This window comes from Phyllosticta capitalensis (genome assembly GCF_038381095.1).
Source record: "Phyllosticta capitalensis strain CBS 128856 chromosome Unknown BKA78scaffold_11, whole genome shotgun sequence".
NCBI lineage: Eukaryota > Fungi > Ascomycota > Dothideomycetes > Botryosphaeriales > Phyllostictaceae > Phyllosticta > Phyllosticta capitalensis.
The window spans coordinates 400,348-423,334 of record NW_027117449.1 but is presented as its reverse complement, the minus strand read 5'-3'; the positions used below and the strand labels follow the sequence as shown (position 1 = coordinate 423,334).

Genomic DNA, 22,987 nt, shown 5'->3' with positions numbered 1-22,987 from the left:
AGTTGACGCTGCACAGATTATTGCTATAGCCGTTGCCCCGGCATGGGTGGTGACAAGGATTCAAAGGCGGACGCGGAGGCGGACCGGTAGGGGAGTTGAACATCAACAACACCCATGTCCATGCTGGCGGCCCATGATTAAGGCGACGGAAGGTTGGGCGTGGGTGCTTCCGGATGTTTAGCTCGAGTTAGGCATGAGCGTCGAGCTCCAAACACCGCCCAGCCACCCCATAGAAGCATTTCCTGCCACCCCGCCTCCAACTCTTCGTTGAGCAGCGCTGCGGTGCAACCGTCATCCTGCAACTAACCTCTCTGCTCACGGCTCACGTCTATCCAGGGAGCCTGCGACGCGGATGCTAGGGCCCTCTGCTGGAGCTGCACGACCAGACTTGCCGCGCCTCCAACATCATCGACCGGCCGCCCTCCAAGACCGCATCACGCCTCGCCAGGCGCAGGAACGGAAACATGCCAGCCATCCCGCCCATTTTTGACAACGACTCGCCTTCGCAGCCAAAACGCCTTTCTTCCTCTGGCCGCTTGAGTCTGTTTGGCTCCCACCGAATCCTTCCCGATGGCGGCTCTCTGTTTGCCAGCAGTCCGTCATCATCGCACCTCGTCCGCCGTCAGCAATTCCGGCAAGAAGGTAGTAGCAGCGGCTACATTCCTCTCGTCTACGACAACTTGAACTCGGGTCCCTCGCCCGGCGCCGTCGTGGGCATAGTCCTCGGCTCCGTCATAGGTTTCCTCCTCATCGTCTGGCTCTTCTACGCCATTGCCGCAATGGGAGGTGGCACGCGCGCCTACGCTGACGAAGAAGTCGTTGTACGCGAGCGGCGTCCGCGATCCACTCGCTCCCGTCGCAGCGTGCGCCGCACATCGAGGCCCGAGATTCGAGAAGTCAGCAGAAGCCCCGGACGACGCCAGCGCATCGTGGTCGAGGAGCGCCGAACGAGCGTGCCGCCGGCGCCGCGGCCGCGCAGCCGGTCCGTCGTCGTCGAAGAGCGCGTCACGGACCGCAGGGTCGACGGCGACGACATTGTCGAGGTCATTGAGGAGACGAGTCCGCCCCGGCGGTCCCGCAGGAATAGTGGCTACAGGTCAGTCGATCCTGATAAATACGCCGGCGGGAACTACCCGCAGCGCCCTGTGCCCACGCCCAATGGGAAAAGCAGGACGACTACTCGTAGGACCCTCATAAACTGAGACTTTATTCTTTCGAGCAGGAGACCATATCCCTGATCTCCTTTTTGGTCGCCATCACCGACTGGCATCGCCAAAGTCGAGCCGAACACCTTTCGTTCACCATCCATCCAACAAACACTACATCGCTCACCGGTTTCCATGTCGCCAATTCCAAACTTTTTCCCAAAAGGCTTCGTCAAATCAGCCTGGTAAATCACTTTTCAACCTCCGTTTCGAGCTGCATCTTATCTAATACGAGGCTGGCGTTGCTTTGATTTTCATGATACCTGCGTGGCTCACTCACTGGCTTTGTTGACCAGCACCATTCTGTCTTCTAGGGGGTTTTTGCAATTTTCTTTTTCAAGGGTACAGGTTGCTGAGCATGATGTACGAGGGAAAGAGACAGAATGCTGGTCATCATCTGGGAGCGGTCAGTAGAGCCAACCACTCTTTTCCGAGCGACAGACCTTCTCCCCTTTCACAACCGGCGTTCAGACACCATGTTCCCGTTGAGGGCTCAGCTTCCCCTCACACACGTTTCGCTGAGATTTGCAACGATAGAGACTACAGCGCTGGCTGGGAAGTAAATCACTGAATGATTAAGATCCACGTCGATTCTGTATTGCGTGATTGTGACTTCTGCTTGAATATATACACGATTCTTCTATGTCGCTGCCGCAGACTGTTCTCTCGGAGCTGACCTCTGACGATATTTGTTCAAGGCCTCATCGACCTTATTCTTTCTCCAATCGCAAACTTCGGCAAATTCGCAGAAGCGGCACTTGAATGCCTCTTCAATGTCCACGCCTTTGGCGCCTCGTTCCCCTCGCCACCAACTCATCTCATCCGAAAGATATCGACCGAGAGTGTCTTCGTTGTAGTCAAAGAACTTGTTCCCAATATACTCGCCCGTCTTTTGATCTCGAAATTCAGCCCGGAGTAGGCTGGACACGGCGTCAGGTCCTGGCATGGCTCTCGCAAACTCCTGAATCATGAGCTGCCACAACTTGGTCAGGGAATTGTGGGCAAGCAGCTCCGAAAGGGAGTCGTGTTGGCTATTCATCATGGCCGTGTCTTCATCGGGCGGTGTGCCCTCGCGAAAGTTGAAGTCGAGCCCAGCCACTTCGGCGATGAAGGCATCGGTGAACAGATCGTGGGGCTTGAGTCTGTAGCGCGCAAGGACTGTCTCGGCGTCTACCTGGTTGGTGGCCAGATTCAAAAGCAACTTCCGATACAGCATGAGTTGCATCTCGGTCGGTCTCAAGGATGCGCCTGTGGGGAGAGTCTTGCTGCCCCTGGTTTTGACGTCGGTAATGAAGACTTGCTGGATCTGGCCGTCGCTGGGCTGCGCATCGTTTCCTTCGAGTTCGGGGCTCGGCGATCGTGACTTTCGTCTCCGCCTCGTGTCCGGACGTGTGTATGACAGCTCGTCAATGATGCCGTTGACCACTTGTCCATCGACGACACCCCAGACCTCAAGTTCCCTGGTGAAGTCTAGGTTTCTGAGTGTCCGCAGACCTTGGATTATGTTCCAAATCTTAAGGCCCCACGCATCCTCTCGTGTCTTGACCAGCACTTCCACAGTCGTGTGGACTTCCTCCTCCAGCGTCTTGTGAACTCGCGAGCCTTCCTTCATTGCAGGCGTCCGTCTTTTCCGACCGTGCTTCGTCAGACTGTACCAATACTGGAGTTCGCACCACGCCGGAGAAACAATGTCGGTGACGGATAAGGGCTTCTTGGGTAGCGTCCTGAATCTCTCGAGCGGCGACCTTTCGTCCGGCGGAGGCTCTGCAGATACTGCGGACTCGGCTTGCGCATTTCCTGGGTTGGTTTTTTCGCTGCTTTCAAGATTCCGGGCTACTAGACGCTGTCAGCGTTAGGATCGTCAAGCCATTTGGGTTGGAGCAGGCAAAACTTACGCGCCGAGCAGGCGTCGCAGTCGACAACTTGCTCACCGTGACCTTCGGCGCAACCGTCCAGACTGGTCTGAATCTCGAGCACACCGACTGGGTGAGGCCTGGAGCGATGAAGCCGCGATACTGGGAGAGGTGCATTGTCGTGGGTATCAAGCACAGCAGGCTTGACTTTGCTGCTTTCCAGTCGGGCAAGGACCTCGATTAGTTGTTGTTCGCCTTCGCTGTCTAGGTCGCTACCGTAATCCGATGTATCGACAGGCTCGGTGTGAGATTCAAGTTGGATTTCATCTTGAGCCATATCGAGGCATGTTGATTTTGCGCCGGTTAGCAGTGTAGGGTACAAGGTAGGTGGCGGGTGTGACAGAAGACAGCGACGCTAGGAAGCCGTCATGGACTTGGTAAAGCGAATCGCGGGCTGCCGCCACTGCCGCATTTTGAGCACACTGCGCAATCTGATCATCTTGATCTGGTATTTGATGGCAGATGCGAGGAAGATGTCGACGCAAATCTTGGTCAGGTATGCTCCCTGGTCCGTCGAGAGCCGGGGCGGGCTGCAACGCCGAAGGAGACACAAGATGTTGCAAATGCCCCGAACCTCAAAGGACAGTCAGGAAGATATCCACCACTGCAGTCCATTGTGCAGTCTTTCCCGCTGTGCTTACGTAGACCAGACCCACGAAGCTATGGCGACATAGAGACGACTTCGGCCTCTGATCTTCGGGACTGGTTGGAGCCACCAGAAACCATCAGCCGCCGGTCGCGGTCGCACTCGTCCAACAGCAACAACCCTCGACCACATGGCAACGGCCATGACTGCTGTTCCAAGGGTTGCGCGCCTAGTGCTGCGCAGGAATATCGCTTTGCGATCAAATCTGCGTCAAGATGGAGGGAGGCGCGCAAAGGCGACAGACACAGGGGCGCAGCGAGAGCGGCGCGATGCAGGTGGTGCAGCAAACATTGAAAGCAAACCCAACGTCAAGGTGCCCGCCGCCCCTGCGTGGGTATGGCTGGAACCCGCCATGAGACCGCTCCGTTTCTTTGAGAGGGCTCAAGCACGTCGCCCACTCGTAGTCCAGCTCATCAGCTCCATTTGCGTGAGGACCAGTCCCCCGAATGCTTCGCGCGTGCTGTCGCTCTGACGTCAATTACAGATATGGTTTCTGGGAGATCTGTCCGCGCAAACCATCTCATCAACTGAAGAGGATGACAGTTATGATCCTGTACGAGCCATCAGGGCCGTAGTCATAGGAGGCATCTTTTCCATTCCCAGCTACAAATGGTTCATGTGGCTCGGTCGCTCTTTCAATTTTTCGTCGCAAATCCTTAGTTTGGCCACCAAGACAGTCTTCAACCAGCTGACCTTTGCGCCTTTCTTCAACACGTACTTCTTCACGATGCAGTCTCTGCTGAGTGGAGCCACGATTGAAGAGACGGTCGAGAGGGTTAAGCGCACTGTACCAATATCATGGGTCAACTCGTGCAAGCGTATGTTTTCGTAGTAACAACATGGTGGATGTGGAGGGCGCTGACGATTTGACAGTGTGGCCGGCCGTCACGGCTTTCAGCTTCGCCTTTGTCCCAGCCCAATTTCGGAGCATCTTTGTTGGTACGTGTCTTGCACCGTCACACCAAATCTGGAGCTGACATGTTGCAGGCGTCATTGCGATCGGCTGGCAGACCTGGCTTTCGCTGCTCAACATGCGGGCAGCTTCCAAAGCAAAGGCTGAACTTGAGGCATCACACTCTGGTTGAGCTCCTCGTGGAGTTTCGGTGGTTAGGGAGGCGTGCAGTCAATTCATAGATCTAGATGTTAGAGGGTTACAGGATTCACGGTTGGCATGGGCAAGAACAAAGACGATTCACAAGCAAGGTTGAAAGCATGTTGAGTGTTTGAAAAGACTTTCGTAATGTCATCTTTGTGCCCGTGGTATTAATGTACACCATGGAGATTCGGGCAACCAATCCATGCTACCAGAGAAACCTCAGAAAACCATTCCCATCAATCCGAATTCGCATTCCCGCTAACGCCAGCCACCAGTCCGTAAAAGCAAAGGCTAGCACCGTCCATCCTCAAGTCATGACCCGAGACGATCGATCAGAACCCGGGGTGATTGGGTATCAGGTGAAGATTGTTGAAGGAAGGCGCTTAAGAGCGCTCACCACGGAGGCGGCGAGCCAGCTGGATGTCCTTGGACTCTGTAGAGGTTGTTAGCAATGCATGTGGTGGGGTGAGATCGAGGCGACTTACGGATGGTGACACGCTTGGCGTGGATGGCGCACAGGTTGGTGTCCTCAAAGAGGGAGACGAGGTAGGCCTCGACGGACTCCTGGAGAGCGCCGATGGCAGAAGACTGGAAGCGCAGGTCCGACTTGAAGTCCTGAGCGATCTCACGGACGAGACGCTGGAAGGGCAGCTTGCGGATCAAGAGCTCGGTCGACTTCTGGTAGCGACGGATCTCACGGAGAGCGACGGTACCAGGCTTGTAGCGGTGAGGCTTCTTGACACCACCGGTAGACGGGGCGGACTTGCGGGCAGCCTTGGAGGCGAGGGCCTTGCGAGGGGCCTTGCCACCAGTGGACTTGCCTGTGAAGTGGGTTAGCACGGTGGCGCTTGGTGGTGAGGCGGAAACGCGACGCGACGATTGCGACCGGCGACGCAGCAGACGCGACGTGCAGTGCAACAATGTCGAGCGACGGGAACGGGTGGTGAGGACTTACGGGCAGTTTGCTTGGTGCGAGCCATGATGTAGATGTGGTTGTGTTGATGGGGAGGTTGTGTTGTGGAGATGGGCGGGTGTGGAGTTGTAAAGGGATGGAGGAGCGGGAGTGGGCGAAGGACTTATATGAGTCGGAGGCGGCGGGCGGATGATCTTAGGCAGCGATGGGGACTGACTGTTTGCGCCTGCCTCGCTGCCGATTAGCGCGTTTTGAAAGCGCCTTACAAAGTGCTGCAATCCGGGCGAAGTCAATGCGCAATTCTCATTGGCCCGAAATACACATCACTACGCTATTCCCAAAGAGGAAGATCACCAGCCCGCCCGATCAAGCCAAGCCCGAGCCACCGCCTGCCGCCTCTCTGGTCCTACGCGTTGTGTGATGGCCCCGACGCGTCTTCCTCTTGATAAATACTCACATCGCCCTTCGCCCTCCTCCCTCCCACTCGTCATCAACCAACCCTTCACCACCCCCACTCAATCTTCCAAATCAAGCCCCAGGGCCCCTCTTCTCCACACACCACACTCAACTTTCAACCAACCCTCTCCTCAAAATGACTGGACGTACGTTGCTCCCCCGCCTCAACCTCTCTACTTCTTCATCGTGCTAACTCTTCTTCAACAGGCGGCAAGGGTGGCAAGGGTCTCGGCAAGGGCGGTGCCAAGCGCCACAGGAAGATCTTGCGTGACAACATCCAGGGTATCACCAAGCCCGCCATCCGTCGTCTTGCTCGCCGTGGTGGTGTCAAGCGTATCTCTGCCAGTCAGTACCCCAGACTCCCTCTCGTCCCATCTTGCACGTGCTGACTTGCGTCTTCAGTGATCTACGAGGAGACCCGTGGTGTTCTCAAGACCTTCCTCGAGGGTGTCATCCGTGACGCCGTCACCTACACTGAGCACGCCAAGCGCAAGACCGTCACCTCCCTCGACGTCGTCTACGCCCTCAAGAGGCAAGGCCGTACCCTCTACGGTTTCGGTGGTTAAACGCCTTCCTCTATCCTTCTGTTGTTTATTTCACGAATCTTCTACGGCGACCTGCATGCGCGAATGGGCTCGACTTCGACGAAGCCTTGCGGTGCCGGATGGATTGGGCTGGGTTCATGGGCTTTTTTGTAACATAACGGCATCTGGAGTTTCACGGGGTCAACCAAGTCTCTTGATGAGAGAATCAAGGAATGATACCACATAATCGAATTCTCGCAACCTCCTTTCGGTCGCTCTTGATTCTGCCGTGATCTGTGTTTCGCCATGATGAGTCACTCGCTACATTGTCCCTTGTTGGGTCTCGTCGGAGCCAGGTTCCAATTGCTGTCATTCGTATGGCTTGCACATATCGAGCTTGCGGGTGCAGGCCTCGGCTAGGCAGGTGTCCATGCTACTTGACTCTTTGGTTGCAAGGGCTTGTCGAGTGCTCCCTGGTCTTTCTTCATGGCATTGACCCGTCCCGGTGTAGACCGCCGTACTCACCTGTCGTCTCTTCTGGTCTCGCTGCATAGCCTGTCCCATAGAAAATTAAATTGACTTGCTTACTGCGTGAGAACATCGATCATAGCTCTAGTTGATCTTCGCAATCCCAGCTTCTCTTCGACTTTCTAGTGCAGGCATGCGACGTCAGTTGAGATATGGCGAGGCGTCGTCGTCAAATTCTGCTGCCATTCTGCCCATCCGCCGCCAACACTGGCGGCCTTCATCAACGCCACGACTTAACAACTCACCTATTGAGCCCCGCTAATTCAGATACCACCTGGGAATTTAGCTGATGCATAATATTCCTATGGATTTTTATAGCCGAAACATCGACATTCAGGGAGTAATGGTTTGTTTGATTATTTTTCGTTATTTTCTGCTCTGAATTTTCGCAAGCTAATTTCGAGGCAAATATTAGTTTACTTCATATAGAGCGAGTCACTTGGATAGCTTGACAAGTACATCTCTCTTCTTAGTCCATCTAGCTAGTGCACTCCTATAGAGTCCTCTTTATTAGATAAACTAATAAATAATTATCATGTACCCTAATATTAAACTAAGATAAAAACTATAAGTAATTAACATCTAATCAGCGCTAATACTAACACTTTCTTTCTACTCTATAGCTTTATACATAATTATTTACTCTAAGTAGAGAGAATAAAGACTTATTAAATACTAGTCTATTTATTTAATTTAAGTTCTAAGAGTAAAGACTATTAATTAGGTACAAGAGTATATAGCTATACTTCTAGAGAGAAGTTATTATACTTAAAGGTTGCTTAATTTCTAACGAGACTTTATATCTATAATTTAATAGAGTAGTTAGATATAGGTAGGATTTATTTCTCTATAACTAATAACTATTCTAGGATTGCCTAGAAAATATATATTCTCTATTCTAGGTATACCTTTAATATGCTAGAGGTAATGTAGGATAAAATTAAATATATGCTATAAAGTAAGAGTAAATAAGGTCTTAGGTATATATATATCTTTAATAGTATTAAGTGAAATATATATAATACTATATGCTATATCCTTATATTAAGACTTTTTAATAATATACCTTTAGTAGGAGTTATATATTACAATGCTTGCTTTTTATATTAACCTAATCTATGTAGTTTTATATATTGTTTATAATATAGTAGATAAATAACTACTTTACTAAACTTATACTACTAGAATTTTAGGTTATATCCTTAACTCTTCTAAGAGCTAGGTTTACTCTATATATACTTAAAAATTAAATACTAGACCTATAAGTTCTTATAGAGCTCTTTTATAGCCTAAGCGATAAAAATATAGGTTTTCTATTAAAGGTGTGTTTAAGACATAACTTTGTTTTCCTTAATATCTCTATCTTGGCTTAAGGCACTAAGAGATAATAGTTTTTTCTATATATATTATGCTGTAAAATTTATAAGCTTATAATAATAGTTTTAATAGAGCTACTAACTGTTATAGATAAATCTTTATAAATATAGGTTTTCTTTTCTAGATATGCTTTTAATAACTATTAAGTAAAATAATATAAGCTAAATTCCTAATAAAAGTAGGAACTAAAAGTACGTTTTAGATAATTATTGTAGTAGAGCATTATTAACTTAAACTCTTAAAGTATTATATAGAGAAGTATAAACTTAGGTACTATTTAGTTATTTATTTAGTTCAACATCCTTTTCCTAGTCTAAGACTATAATAGATAAGAGTTTTTTCTATATATATTGTGCTATAAAGCTTATAGATTAATATCTATAGTTTCAATAGAGCTACTAACTTTGATAGGTTAACCTATAAAAAAATATAGGTTTGCTATTATAGGTGTGTTTCTAATAGTTATAAAGTAAGATACTATAGATTTAATCCTTAAGATATAAAACATTAATAAGCATAAAGCTGGGAACTAAAAAGCACCAATAATTAAAATATAAGAGGTAGAAAATTAAGGACAGAATTTATTATATTTCTATTATTCTAGGGACTCCTAGCTAATATACTACTAATATTAAGTATCAATGTTTGTTTTTAATATAAACTAGAGTAGTCTATATTTATTTATTTATTTAGTTTAACGTCCCTTTCTTAGTCTAAGACTATTAGAGACGAGAGTTTCCTCTATGTACATTGTGCTATAAAATTTATAGGTTATAACCTTAAGCTTTCGTGGAACTACTAACTTTTATAGGTTGACCTATAAAAATATAGGTTCTCCATAGTGGGTGCGTTTTAAATAATTGTAAAGTAAGATAATTCGGGCTAAACCCTTACAGTAAGAAGTATAAATGAGTGTAAAATTAGGAACTAAAAAGCACTAATAAAGGAAATATGAGGGGTAGAAAATTCGGGAAGAATTCACCAATTTTTCTGTTATTCTGGGGACTCCTGGTTAATATACTACTTTTTAGTAGCAATATTAGTTTTTTTTTATGTAAGCTAGGGTAGCTTAAATTTTTTTAGAATTTTTATAAACATTTTTATAGGTTAAATCTGCGTTTATAGCTTCTTTAAGCCTTTTTCTTTATTCTTTGTAATCCTTACAACTTAGTAGTAAGTAGAAAGGAGTCTCTTTAGGAGTACCACACCTATAAGTACTATTATTAACCTTTTTAGTATGGTATAGGTATAATTTAAAATACCCATAACCTATCTTTAGCTAATAATAGGCTGATGCTAATTCCCTAGGAGTCCTATTTAGTATCCTAAGTTTATAGCAAGGTTTAGGAGTAAATATCCTTAAGTAAGACTTAGGAGATATAGGTTTAGCCAAGGCTTTACCTATAATCTTCTCCTATTCTATACTTATTAGGGATTTAACTTCTATACCTAATATAGTAAAAGATATTAGATATTCCCTAGTCTTAGCTAGACTAGTAGCCTCCTTAGCTAGATTATTAGTAAGTTTATTGCCGTATATTCCAGTATGGCTAGGAACCCATTCTAATAAGATAGTAGCGCCCTTATCTATAGCTATTTTAGCCGCGTTTATAGCCTAAATTTACTAAGACTAGCCTAGGTTATTAGAAGGTTTTATAATACAATATATTGCGGCCTGATTATCCGCATATATATAGTATTTTTAGCCTTGTTTTACATTTCTACCCGTGTATTTAAACACCCTTATAATACGCTCTAATTCCCCATTATAGACTAGGTTAGAAAAACCTATATTTAGGCTTTCTAACTTATAGTCTTCCTAGTTTTTAGGGATAATAGTAAGGCCTACTCCTATACCTTTACCTCTAGTTATACTAGAGGCATTAGTATATAGAGAGGTAGTATTAATAGACTTTCTAGCCTTAATAAGGTCTAGGTATTCCTTCTTAGCATCTTCTTTAGGTAAAGGACTAATTCTATACTAAAATAGAATATTCCTAGCCTAGGGAGGAAAATATAGGTGGGATATAGGTTCTAGAGGTCCCCTACTCCCTATACTATTAAGAATTCTCTCTAGCTAGGTGGATTTCCTATTTTTAAATATAGATTCTTACTTAGTCCTTCCTAATTTAATTAAAATAGGGTGGTTTTCTAGTAGTTTTAAGGCCCTAAGTATGTATTCTTTTATACTAGTACTTAGCTGGGCCTTAGTAGGTAGGATACCTACTTTAATTTCTATTACCCTAATAGGACTAGTCTTAAAAACCCCTAGTATCTTATATAGAGCCTTATTTCATAAGGCTTCTAAGGGTTTAAGAAGGTAGTCTATTCCTCTAGGCTTATACTATAGCTAGGAGCTATAATCTATTATACTAGTAACATAAGCTATATATAGCTGGTGTATAGTATATAGACCCATCCCTAGCTCTATAGTAGTAAGCCTATAGAGCCTATAGAGGGTAAATCTAGCCTTTAATACTAAGGTATTAATGTGGTGCTTATACTATAGTTTATTATTAAAGTAGATACCTAACTATTAGACTATCTCTTTAGGTTTTACTATAGTAGAATCCAGTAGTTCTATACTATAGTTTTTTACCTTTTTATTACTAGAAAAGTAGATAAGCTCTATCTTAGTAAGATTAAAGCTAATACCCATTCCAGCCCTATATTCATATAGGTTTTTAGCCTCTCTCTCTAATATTCTAGTATTTTTCTTTATACTAGTAGATAATATAGTTAGACTAATATTATCTATATAGGAGAGAAAGGTAATAGCCTAGGATAGGAATAGTTTAGAGATATAAATTAGAAATAGAATAGGTAATATAGGACTACCTTATAGAATTCCAGTCTCTATAGGCCTAAACTCTTCTATTTATCCATTAAAGGACAGATATAATAGCCTATCTTTTAAGAAAGAATCTACCCAGCTAATTAGGCTTATAGGTAGTCCCTTATTCTTTAATAAAGATAGGAGCTAGTTCTTACTAATATGGTTAAAAGCACCTTTTATATCTAAAAATAGTATAGAGGTTATCCTATTAGATAGCTTATTCTCTTTAACTATATTAGATAATAATAGTACAGCATCTATAGCAGATTTTTTAAGACAACCTCCTATTTAACTAGGGTGTAGTAGTTTAGTCATCTTTTCTACTAAGAATCTAAGCCTTTTAGCTATTATTCTTTCATTGATTTTACCAAGGCAATTTAATAAAGATATCACCCTATAAGCTTTTAGACTAGTATAGTCCAGCTTACTAGGTTTCTTTAAAATTACACCTATAGCTTATCTCCAACACCTAGGGTAATAGCCACTATTAAATAGTAGGCTAAAAACCCTATAAAAAATATTAGGGCAGGCCTTATAGGCAGCTATAATAATATCTTGGTTTATAGCATTAGGACCTAGTATTTTTCCTTTTATTTATGTAGAGCAAGCTAATTCAAGTTCCTTAAAGTCTAATTCTAGCTAATCCCACCTATTATTAGGTATATAATTATCCCATATAGGTGGTAGGGCTTTAGGAGGCTTAGGGAATAAGATATGCCTAAATATAGAACATTTCTCTTAAAAAGAATTGCCTATAACCCCTAAATTATTTTTAATTCTAGGGATAAAGTCAACCTTTCTATCTTTAGTATAGTCCATGGCCTTAAATATAGACTTTATATTATTCTTAGTAAGAAACTCTTACTAATGCTCCCTTTTAGCATTTTTTATAGCTTAAAAATAGGCATTTCTTGCTACTAGGCAGGCTCTTATACTTATAGGATCTAAGTAGAAGACTTGGCTTTGTTTTGCAGTTTTATACTTATTTCTTAATCTAGTAAGGTTGTCATTCCACCATGGCTTAGAAATAAGCTTAGTAGAGAGTTTCGGTATACTAGAGTTAGCTGCTAGAGTAATTAAATTACTTAGCCTAGCAGCTATATTATCTAGTTCTTCCCGAAGGTGAGAAATATTTTGATCTAGTAGTAGTCTATATTATTTTAGAGGTTATATATATTTTTTTATAGCTTTAGCCTCTTTTAGCCTATTTCTTTACTCTTGATACTTCTTATAACGTACTAGCAAGTAGAGAGGAGTCTTTTTAGAAGCACTACACCTATATATACTAATACTAATCTTTTTAGTATAAATAGGTATGATTTAAAACACCTATAACCTAAAAATAACCTACTAGAGAAGGCTTAGAAAGAGATGATACAGAGTGGAAACTATAGGACAAATCTTGCTTATTTTGCTCTAGGAATTTAGATTTCTAACCCTAATATTATACTAGTAAGAGAGCGACTACCCTAGCTATATATATAGCTAATAGCGCGACTACTTGCCTTGTAACTAGCCGCCTATCTAGTAAGTAACTATTTAACTAACTATTTAACTAACTATTTAAGTAACTATTGAACTAGCTGCTTAACTAATTACTAGATAACATACTTAATAAAGCACTAATATTGCACTAGATAACCTGCTAGATAATATATTAGTAACTGTCTACCTTAGAATATAGGGTTAGAAATCTAATTACGTTATTTTTATATATAACTTTTCTATTTTAGTTACCTAGTATCTATTTACTTAGTTAATATCTATATTCTAGTCTAGGGCTCTAAAAGATAATATATTTCCTTTTATATATATAATATGCTATATAAATTATAGGTTATTACCTATAGGTTCTATATTACAGCTTATTATACTAGTACTTAATAGTAATACTAGTATTCTCTAGAAGCTTCTATTACTAATAAGTTTTACAATTATTACCTATTGCTTAATATAACTATTATACTATAGTATTCTTAATAATTGTTTAGGTAAAGATTTCTAACCCTACCTCTATATACCGCGACTACTTGCACGCACAACTACCTTATAACTAACCCTCTATAAGGGTTTAGCCTAAAACATCTTACTTTACAACTATTAAAAACACACCTATAATAGAGAACCTATATTTTTATAGGCCAACCTATAAAAGTTAGTAGCACTATAAAAGCTTAAGGTTTAGACCTATAAATTTCATAGCATAATGTACATAGAGAAAACTCTTGTCTCTAATAGTCTTAGACTAAGAAAGGGATGTTAACCTAAAAAAATAAATAAACTAACTAACCCTCTACCTAATAACTAGCTATATAACTAACTAGCTATCTAATAACTTACTATATAAGTTAGTTACTATATTACTAGCTATATTATTAGCTATATTTGCTTTATAATCATTAAAAACACACCTGGAATAGTAAAATAATATTTTTTATAGGTTAACCTATAAAAGTTAGTAGCTCTATAAAAGCTATAGATAATAACCTATAAACTTTATAGTTTATTATGTAAAATTACAACTCTTATCTCTTATAGTCTTAGACTAAGAAAGGGATATTAGACTAAATAAATAAGTAAATGAATTAGCTATCTCCCTGATACCTAACTACTTAACTAATTATATAATAAACTATGCAACTAACTACTATATAATATACTAGACAACTCTCTTAATAATATTCTAAATAAATTTGCTAGATAATATAATAGATAGAGAACTAATTAATGACTATATATATAACTCAGGAGATAGGGTTAAAAATCTAAAAAGATAGGGTTAGGAATTAAAAAATGCGGGGTTAGAGATCTAAATACTATTATTTATACAAGTCTATATAGCTAAGTACTAAATATATAGATATATTTCTAGGTGCACTATATTTAAATACACTATTATTTGCTATTTTACTACATGCTAGATATTTTTACAGTATTTAATACATCTATAACAAAAGTGTACAAATTACTTTAGCCTCTAAATAAGGCAGGAGGCTCGTCTCTATAAATTTTAATTAGAGATAGTTTTACCTATAGTATTTTTCACATTCTGTAAAGAGACATTTTTCTCCTAGAGGGTGTGGCCAAGAGAGGTTGTTTAGTAATTAAGCAGTATATGTTCAAATTAATCAGGATACATGCGCACGGGTAATAGTGCAATGGGGGCGGAAAAGCAAGCCTTAAAGTTCGCGGACCGTCTCAGCAATCTCACAACCAAAACATGATAATCACCAAGATGCAACTAATTGAAAGGCTCTAGAAGGAAAACAACTACTCCTCAGACGACCGGACCAGCCAAAACCCATCCACCTGGCCTGCTGTCGGAACGTAACAATACCGCTCAGAGCTCCCAAGATATTCAAGTGTCAGCCTCGTCGAACGAACAAAGAATGGCCCCTCAGGTTGCGGCAAATTTGCAAAGCCATCTCTGCGACCTATGCAAAGGCTTTGTCCGTCGAAACAATGGCTTCCAATTTCGCACCGATCCAGCAAGCACGGCTTCCGCAGATGACCTCTTCTACGATTGCACAGTGGAACATTACCCAAGCATTGAAGCTCTAGTCCGCGGTGCCGAGGAAGAAGCTTGCCATCTTTGCTCTGTGTTGCTGGGGTGGATTCTGAAAAATGGGGATGGAGTTCTTCAGGAGGCAAGAGACCGCTCGAAATCGTCTGCGAAAACGCCACTGCCCCTGACTTCCTGGGTATCCGGAATCGCGCAACCTATGGTCAGCGACTCGTCAGAAGACAAAGGCTGGATAAAACTCGAGCTCCGACTATACCAAAACTTCGTAGAAGCAGGAGAAGACTCGCGAGAATGTCTAGCGTGGACACAACTATGCCACAAACCGGAAGCTCAACCAGATGGGGGCCAAAAAATCTCTGACACGAAGCAATCACAGCTGGAAGCTTATACTGGATCCGATGCTGTCTTCCAGATGATTGAGATGTGGTTGAACAAGTGTCGGTCGAGTCACCCTGACTGCAAGCCGGCCTCCCAGGACCGAAAGCCAACAAGATTACTCGATCTTCAGATCGATGAAACACGGGACATCAGAGTGGTGTCTGGAGCTCAGGTGAATGAGGAAGCGCCTTTTGCATCTTTGAGCTACTGTTGGGGCCTCGTCCCTCAAACCAAACTTACTACCAAGAACTTCAACGATTTTTCACTTCGCATCCCTTTCAACTCAATTTCAAAGACCATGCAAGATGCGGTGACAGTTTGCCGTGGTCTTTCAGTGCGTTATCTATGGATCGACGCACTTTGCATCATCCAAGGACCAGATGGGGATTTCCAGCAAGAGGCTTCCCGCATGATGTCTGTCTATGCTGGTAAGGAGGTGTCAATCCACATGGTTGTCTGCTTAGCCACTGATACAATCCGTTATAGGTTCGCTATTCACAATCTGTGCAGCTGATTCCACTGACAGTGCCGGGGGCTGTCTTTTCACGAGAAACCCGCTCCGTCAGCTCAATTGTAAAGTTGGGCTTTCGAATCGACAGAACACATACATCCAAGCTTTCTACCCGTGCAAGCGCAAGTCGACTGTCCCCGGGGCCAGCCCGCTAAACTCTCGAGGCTGGGTTTTCCAGGAAAGCCTGTTGTCACCGAGATCCCTTTATTTCAGTCGGTCAGGGATCCACTGGGAATGCCGCGGAGGAGTAGCTTGTGAGCACTCCCCAGACTTCAATGCCCACCATGGCGAAAGCATCCCTCTCAAACGCAACTTTGCGGACCTCCATTCCCCTCCCTCTACCAGCAAAGTAACCTCTACGAACTCCGATGCGTTTGCGGGTCTGTGGAATTCCATAGTTGAAGGGTACTCCGTCACTTCTCTGTCCTTCAATCAAGACAGACTCATTGCCATGGCAGGCATTGCCACGAGTATTCAAAAAAGGTTCGAAGCCAGCGGCACAATTTCCGCCTCCTTCGGCCTATGGCTCCCGACTTTTCTTGACCAGCTGCTCTGGTGTAACTCTGCCACCTTTCAGAATGCATCTGCGCCACGGCCATCGTCTCTCGCCATCGCGCCAAGCTGGTCCTGGGTAAACATAGGCGGCAGCCAGGAAGTCACAAGTCTCTTGACCACCATGTCGCCGTTTGACGACAGTGAAGAGGCTTACGAACTGCTTGAGCTGCGTTCCGCAAAATTGATCAGGCTGCCTCCAGCGACAGGGTTTGCGGATACTCTACCTAGGCCCTCTGAGCTCCTCACGCGAAAATATGCCATCTTGCTCAAGGGACAGTTGGTGCAGTGCCGGTATTGGCAGAAAACGAATCCGGCACCAAGGCATTGGAACATGCCTGGTCATCTGGTCATCACGAAACACTGCCTTGATCCGATTGAAAATGTGCCGACAGGCTGTGGTGGTGCAAGAGTCAATTTCGGCGACGAATTCTTCCTGCCGGACTGCGAGATCGCTCCTTCTGGCAGCGATGACGTCGAGATGCCGTTGTATTGTGTGCTTCTGAAGCGACAGTATTTCAAAAAGGGCGGCGACAACGATGGCACCGTGGAGCAGATATTTGACTGCGGGCTTGTTGTGACACCGATAGAAGATGTGACCCTTCAAGGAGGCAGTCACGTTGTCTATCGGCGAGTTGGGACATATTGTGAGGTAATGCATCCATCTTCGCACAGCCGGAACTCCAGGGCAATGAAGCCGGGAGACGGTACTCTCGATTCATACATGCACATGTTTTCCAGGGGTGTAAAGGAACACGAGATTGAGGTTATCTAGACGAAGGATATTTTGTTTGTTTAATTGAATGTGACTTCCCCAGTCTAGACTACAAGAGACGAGGGTTTTCCCCATGTATATTTATTTATTTATTTAGTTTAACGTCCCTCTTTAAGTCAACAACTATAAGAGATGGGGATAGGTATCCTAATAGTCTAGAGCTATATATATAGGATAGTACCTAATAGGTTTAAACTATAGTAGGCTATTATACTATTTTATAGTATTCCCTTTTTAAGTTTGTTTTCAATAATTATAGTTGGATATTTCAGGCCAAGCCCTTATAGAAAAATTACTAAACTGGTAATATAAGTAGAAATAAGTAAATACTAAGTATGTATTTTAAAGTAAAATAGTAGTATTTTATAGATAGGGGAGCCAAATATAGGAAAATTATAGGAAACCTTAACTTTGTAGTAGAAGCTATAAAATTTATAGGTTATCCTATATATCTTCCTATCTCCTTAACCCTTCTACTAGGTATCTTATTAGTTATTATACCGCTATTTAGTAGCTATTTTTATATTTTTAATAAAGGCTAGTATAGCCTTTATATTTTCCTAATTTTTAAAAAGGTTTTTAATACTTAATAAGGGGATATCCCTTTTAAGTAATTTTCTTTCTTCCCTATAGTCCTTATATAATAGTAGGAGGTATATATGTGTTTCTTTAGGATATCTATACCTATATATACTATTATTTAACTTTTTAGTATATAATAGGTAGGCTTTAAAGTAACTATATCCTATTTTTAGCTGATAGAACATTAAGGCTATAGATCTTTCTATATCTCTAGGAATTAAAAGCTTACAGCTAGGTTTAGTATTAAAAGTACTATAATAGGAGGAGGAGCTATTATTAGACTTAACCTTAGCCTTATCTATAATGTCCTGCTACTCCTTATTAATAGTATCTTTAATATCTATACCTATAAGTACTAGGGCTTTAGGATAATTCCCTGGATCTTTCCTTATAGCCTCCTTAGCTAAGGAATTAGCTAATTTATTACTATATATACCTATATAGCTTGGGACCTATTCTAATATTATAGAGGTACCTTTAGAAGCTACTATTTTAGTAGCTTCTATAGCCCTAATTTACTATAATTATCTAGGTTTATTAGAAGGATTAACTATCCTATATATAGCTAACTAGTTATTAGAATATATATAGTATTTATAGTTATTTTCTATATTTTTACTAGTATATTTAAATGCCTTAGTAATCCCTTCTAGTTCTCTATTATATACTAGGTTAGATTTCCCTATATTTAGGGATTCTAACCTACTATTTAATAGATTACTAGGTAGGACTACTAAGCCTATACCTATACCTTTACCTATAGATAAACTAGAGGTATTAGTATAGATATAAGTAGTCTTCTAGCTTTTTCTCTAGCTATTAAGGTTAAGGTGCTCTAATAGAGCCTCTTCCTTATTAAGAGAGCTAATTCTATAAGAGAATAGGATATCCCTAGCCCATAGTGGAAAGTAATAGTATTTTATAGGTTCAAGATATTGTCCTATCTCTATATTTATACTTTTACTTATAAACTTAATCTAGGTAGGTCTCCTTAGCTTATTCTCTATAGAATTAATTCTACTTAATTCTCTTGGAATAGGGTGGGTAGGTGGGAGTTTTAAGGCTCTAAAAGTATACTTTTAAACTATAGCTAATAGACATGCCTTAGTAGGTAGGATTCTAGCTTCTATTTCTATAGCTCTTATAGGACTAGTCTTAAAAACCCTAGAATCTTCTATAAAGCTAGATTCTATATGTATTATAGTAGTTTTATAAGACTATCTATATTTTTAGCCTTATACCATAATTAGCAGCCATAATCCATTATACTTATAATACAAGTTATGTATAATTGCCTTATAGCATATGGACTAAGGCCTAAATTAATAGTAGTAAGTCTATTGAGCCTAAATAAGGTTGACCTAGCCTTTGATGCTAAAATATTAATGTATTATTTAAAATTTAGCTTATTATTAAAGTAGATCCCTAGCTAGTGGATGGTTTCCTTAGGCTTTATAGTAATATTATTAGGAAGCTTAATAGAACTATTTTAGCCTCATTCCAGCTAGTAAAGTATATTAATTTGGTCTTAGAAAGATTAAATTCTATACCCTTTATAGTACCAAGCTTATATAACTATTTTATTTCTCTTTCTAGTATTTTAAAGTTTTTCCTTATACTAGTAGATGATATAGTAAGACTAATATTATCTATATATAAAAGAAACTTAACTGCCTAAGATGGGAATAATTCTAAGATATATATTAGAAAAAGTATAGGTAATATAGGACTTTCCTATAGGATTCCTATCTCTATATCCCTAAATTCTTCTAATTATCTATTAAATAATAGTTTTAATAGCCTATTATTTAAGAAGCTAGAGACCTAGCTAATAAGGGATAATAGTAGTCCTTTCTTCTTTAATAATAGTAAGAGTTTATTTTTAATAATATAGTTAAAAGCTCCTTTAATATCTAAAAATAGTATAGAGGTAATCCTATTAGATAGTTTATTCTCTTCTACTATATTAGATAATAATAGAGTAGTATCTATAGCTAACTTTTTTAATCTACCTCCTATTTAACTAGGGTCTAGTAGATAAGTAGTTTTAGCTAGATAGCTTAATCTCTTTACTATCATTCTTTTATTAATTTTTCTAAGATAGTTTAGTAAGGAAATTACCCTATAAGACCTAGGACTAGTATAGTCTAGCTTATTAGGTTTTCTTAAAACTATACTAATAGCTTATCTCTATACTTTAGGGTAATAGCTACTATTAAATAGTAAACTATATACCTTATAAAAGGTACTAGGGTAGTGTTGCGGAGTAGGGCGTTCAGGAGTAGGAAGTCGGCGCTAGCGTCGCAGTTAACTATATAGCTAAGTAGAGCTTAGTGTACCTTTCCTCTTTTAGCTAGTCTATCTTGATTTAGCTTAGTAGCTTGGCATGCTTAACGATATCTACTACCTGCTTAACTAACTTGCCTTACTATAGTCAAATACTATAGTTGCTAGTAATAATTTACTCTGCTTATACTATAATACTATTTAACTATCTCACCTGCTTTATAAGGGACCAAGACTTGCTCTACTCTTACTAGTAAGGCTTACTCCGCTTATTGCTATAGTAGGATAAGGTCTACTATAGATAATAAGTTCTTCTTTAATCACACCCTATTTTAAGGGGAATCAGGTTAAAAACCTACTTAAACTAGCCTATAGTGCTTCTAAGGTTATTCCTTACTACTAGTGTCACGATGCGTGCAGCGTGCAATGTAATAGATTCTAAATAGTTGGTTGATTAAGTCTACTTAGGCCCTAAAGGGTAGCTAGCTATGTACCTAACCCTGTTAGTCCTAACTGCCACTCCTATTCTGCCCAGTGCGGAGCCGCAAGCCTAACAGTTAGTGGCTAAAATAATGGTTGAGCCCTTAAGACGAATCATCCGGGTGTCAAAAGGAAAGAAAAAAATTTTAAGCTAGCTACCCTTTAGTCCCAACTGCCACTCCCATTCTGCCTAGTGCGGAGCTGCAAGCCTAATAGTTAGTAGCTGAAATAATGGTCGAGCCCTTAAGATGAATTATCTAGGTGTTAAAGGAAAGAAAAAAATTTTAAAAATAGAAAGAAGCAAAGAAAATTTAGTGTATTAGGACTGTAGCAATAATATAACTAGTCCATTAGGACTACTATTTAGCTAACTAAAAGAAAATTGCTATTATTAGTGCCTGTTAGAGTACTTAAAGGAAAACAGAGACTTTTATCAGGGTTGAAAGCAGTCGCTATCTGTAAAAGAAAAGCCGTGTTTTATAGTAGTACTAGTCTATAGTGGTAGTAGTGCCCTATCTAGAATAAAGTACTACTTATATTATTATAAAGTAAAAGGAAAGAAAACTTTTATTAGTTAAGTAGAAACTAGCTACTATATAGGTATGCCTGCTCTATATTATATTAGGACTAAATACTTATTATTTATTAGTAGTAGTAGAGCTAAGGAAATATTATTAGTATAAGGGGTACTACTTATAGGTTATCTCTCTACTAGTTGTTAGTATGGTGATAAAGGAGGGGGTTAGTTTATAGGTTAAATTTATTCTTTGCTAGTAGCACTACCTTCTATAAGTCTACATTTATTCTAAATATAATAGCTATTGCCTTAGCCTTACTATTAACCTAAGTAATATTGTTGGTCTTTAGACTTCTAATATTAGGGTGTTTATCCTTATTAATCTTTGACTAGAGTAATAGCTAAAACTAGTGGTTGTTTAAAATATACTCCTTAAATAAGCTAAAATTAATCTAGTTATATATATATACCGCGCCCTAATTAAATACTAAGTCCACTACCACTACTATTTTATCGGTAGTTAGGGTTCCTTTAGAAGATATAGATAAAGTAGCCAAGGTTTTATTAGGAGCTACAGATATAGTTAAGTAAATTAGGGTTTTAGGAGGTGCTATTATTAGTGCTATAGGTATTAGCTCCTCCTATACTTTCTTAGGTCTAGGTATCTTAGCTGTAGGTAAGATAGCTCTTTTCTTAGTATTAGGTATCAATAATATATACTCTAAGTTAAAGTTATTAGCTATAGGTAGCTATTAAGCAGCTAAGTATATTTATACTAGTAATAATAGGGATTCCTAGATATATATATAACTCTTGTTAGACAGGATATAGACTAGAGATAATTAGGGTGTACTAGCCTTATACACTAAGCTATTAGCTATTACCTTCTAAATCCAAAGCTATTAGGTCCCTAATAGCTTTATATTTACCTTATCTTTTTTATAGGTAAGTAGTATCCTCTTTTCCTTATTAGTAAGCTCCTCTCGCATTCTATAGAAAGGTAGCTTTACTAATTTAAAAGGGCTATACTAAATACTCCAGTAGTTTAATATAAGGCTACTAAAGAACTTAGTAAGAGCGGCGGGGCTAGTAATCTACTATTATTCTATAGAGAGATGCATGGGTAATATATTAGGCGTGTCTAAGGTGATTATATTAGGCGCCTTTATAGTGTTTAAAACTTTATTACTTATTAGTTAGAACTAAGTATAGATTCCTACTAGCTAGTATTCCTGTCCCTGTAGTACCTTTTCACCTAGGCTACTCTTAGCCTATAGCGCCTTTTAATAGAAAAGGTGCAATGTGTTGGTGTTATTCTTAAGGCTAAAAGTTATAAGAAACTTAGTATAAAGCTATTAGTACCTATGGTCTCTATACTAGATATAGCCTCCTAAGTCTATAAAATAGAACTTACTATTGTATAGGATCAACCCTGCTGGGCCTAATAGTGTATATTTACTTCTTATATGTCCCTTAGTTGTAAACCCTAGCTACTACTTGTAGAAAGTAGATAGAGTGATTTGGTTATATTTAGTGTAGATGAAGAGGTCTGTGCTAATAGTAGAACTTAGTAATTAGTTAGCTAGTATGGTTAGGCAGAGGGTGCTAGAGCTCTTAGCCTCCTAGTATTAGCAGCTAGATTATCTTATTAGATTAGATAGTAGTTTTAGGCTTAGCCTATTCTTTAGTCCTTACCTTAGTATAAAGCTCAAAGGATTAACCTTGAGAAAAGAATTAAGCTTTTTACACTCTTTTATAAAAAGACCTCTTTGATTATATACTTGTCTCTATAGGATAGGCTTATTTATACTTACCTTCTTATAATTCAAGCTTCTTGCAAGCGCCTTTAGCTAAAGAGAATAGTAGTACTTCCTCCTCTTACTAACTAT

At 40.6% G+C, this 22,987-nt stretch overlaps 7 protein-coding genes across 7 annotated transcripts; 5 read left to right on the top strand and 2 right to left on the bottom strand.

Annotated features, from left to right (window-relative positions):
* The first annotated feature begins 192 nt into the window (after window positions 1-192).
* On the top strand, window positions 193-1,523 carry BKA78DRAFT_38944 (uncharacterized protein). Its single transcript, XM_066893107.1, has one exon. The coding sequence runs from the start codon at window positions 465-467 to the stop codon at window positions 1,200-1,202; it is 738 nt and encodes a 245-aa protein (XP_066739609.1). The 5' UTR covers window positions 193-464; the 3' UTR covers window positions 1,203-1,523.
* Window positions 1,402-1,811, top strand: BKA78DRAFT_38936 (uncharacterized protein). Its single transcript, XM_066893106.1, has one exon. It carries the CDS (start codon window positions 1,564-1,566, stop codon window positions 1,774-1,776), a length of 213 nt encoding a protein of 70 aa, XP_066739608.1. The 5' UTR covers window positions 1,402-1,563; the 3' UTR covers window positions 1,777-1,811.
* BKA78DRAFT_39100 (exonuclease V) lies at window positions 1,524-3,487 on the bottom strand. The gene is made up of 2 exons (XM_066893108.1): window positions 3,101-3,487; window positions 1,524-3,041 (listed from the first exon to the last, which is right to left on the bottom strand). Exons 1-2 carry the CDS (start codon window positions 3,393-3,395, stop codon window positions 1,846-1,848), a joined length of 1,491 nt encoding a protein of 496 aa, XP_066739607.1. The 5' UTR covers window positions 3,396-3,487; the 3' UTR covers window positions 1,524-1,845.
* Window positions 3,488-4,116: 629 nt separating this feature from the next.
* Window positions 4,117-4,849, top strand: BKA78DRAFT_356437 (uncharacterized protein; the record flags this gene model as incomplete). The annotated part of the gene is made up of 4 exons (XM_066892056.1): window positions 4,117-4,191; window positions 4,249-4,582; window positions 4,638-4,703; window positions 4,752-4,849. The coding sequence occupies 4 exons, from the start codon at window positions 4,117-4,119 to the stop codon at window positions 4,847-4,849; spliced, it is 573 nt and encodes a 190-aa protein (XP_066739606.1).
* Window positions 4,850-4,979: 130 nt separating this feature from the next.
* On the bottom strand, window positions 4,980-6,030 carry BKA78DRAFT_324781 (histone cluster 1, H3g protein). The gene is made up of 3 exons (XM_066889315.1): window positions 5,816-6,030; window positions 5,346-5,681; window positions 4,980-5,293 (listed from the first exon to the last, which is right to left on the bottom strand). The coding sequence occupies exons 1-3, from the start codon at window positions 5,838-5,840 to the stop codon at window positions 5,244-5,246; spliced, it is 411 nt and encodes a 136-aa protein (XP_066739605.1). The 5' UTR covers window positions 5,841-6,030; the 3' UTR covers window positions 4,980-5,243.
* On the top strand, window positions 5,979-6,795 carry BKA78DRAFT_333511 (histone H4; the record flags this gene model as incomplete). Its single annotated transcript, XM_066890091.1, has 3 exons — window positions 5,979-5,991; window positions 6,437-6,574; window positions 6,632-6,795. The coding sequence occupies 3 exons, from the start codon at window positions 5,979-5,981 to the stop codon at window positions 6,793-6,795; spliced, it is 315 nt and encodes a 104-aa protein (XP_066739604.1).
* Window positions 6,796-14,717: 7,922 nt separating this feature from the next.
* On the top strand, window positions 14,718-17,511 carry BKA78DRAFT_288384 (heterokaryon incompatibility protein-domain-containing protein). The gene is made up of 2 exons (XM_066885747.1): window positions 14,718-15,823; window positions 15,882-17,511. The coding sequence occupies exons 1-2, from the start codon at window positions 14,884-14,886 to the stop codon at window positions 17,231-17,233; spliced, it is 2,292 nt and encodes a 763-aa protein (XP_066739603.1). The 5' UTR covers window positions 14,718-14,883; the 3' UTR covers window positions 17,234-17,511.
* The last annotated feature ends 5,476 nt before the right edge of the window (window positions 17,512-22,987 follow it).

Bases quoted from the DNA above. Each gene is read 5' to 3' on its own strand.
- BKA78DRAFT_288384 (XM_066885747.1), top strand. From the start codon at position 14,884: ATGGCCCCTCAGGTTGCGGCAAATTTGCAAAGCCATCTCTGCGACCTA. The intron at 15,824-15,881 runs GTAAGGAGGTGT...AATCCGTTATAG, and splicing joins CATGATGTCTGTCTATGCTG to GTTCGCTATTCACAATCTGT.
- BKA78DRAFT_38944 (XM_066893107.1), top strand. From the start codon at position 465: ATGCCAGCCATCCCGCCCATTTTTGACAACGACTCGCCTTCGCAGCCA.
- BKA78DRAFT_39100 (XM_066893108.1), bottom strand. From the start codon at position 3,395: ATGGCTCAAGATGAAATCCAACTTGAATCTCACACCGAGCCTGTCGAT. The intron at 3,042-3,100 runs GTAAGTTTTGCC...GACAGCGTCTAG, and splicing joins CTGCGACGCCTGCTCGGCGC to TAGCCCGGAATCTTGAAAGC.
- BKA78DRAFT_38936 (XM_066893106.1), top strand. From the start codon at position 1,564: ATGATGTACGAGGGAAAGAGACAGAATGCTGGTCATCATCTGGGAGCG.
- BKA78DRAFT_324781 (XM_066889315.1), bottom strand. From the start codon at position 5,840: ATGGCTCGCACCAAGCAAACTGCCC. The intron at 5,682-5,815 runs GTAAGTCCTCAC...CCCACTTCACAG, and splicing joins TCGCACCAAGCAAACTGCCC to GCAAGTCCACTGGTGGCAAG. The intron at 5,294-5,345 runs GTAAGTCGCCTC...CAACCTCTACAG, and splicing joins CGCCAAGCGTGTCACCATCC to AGTCCAAGGACATCCAGCTG.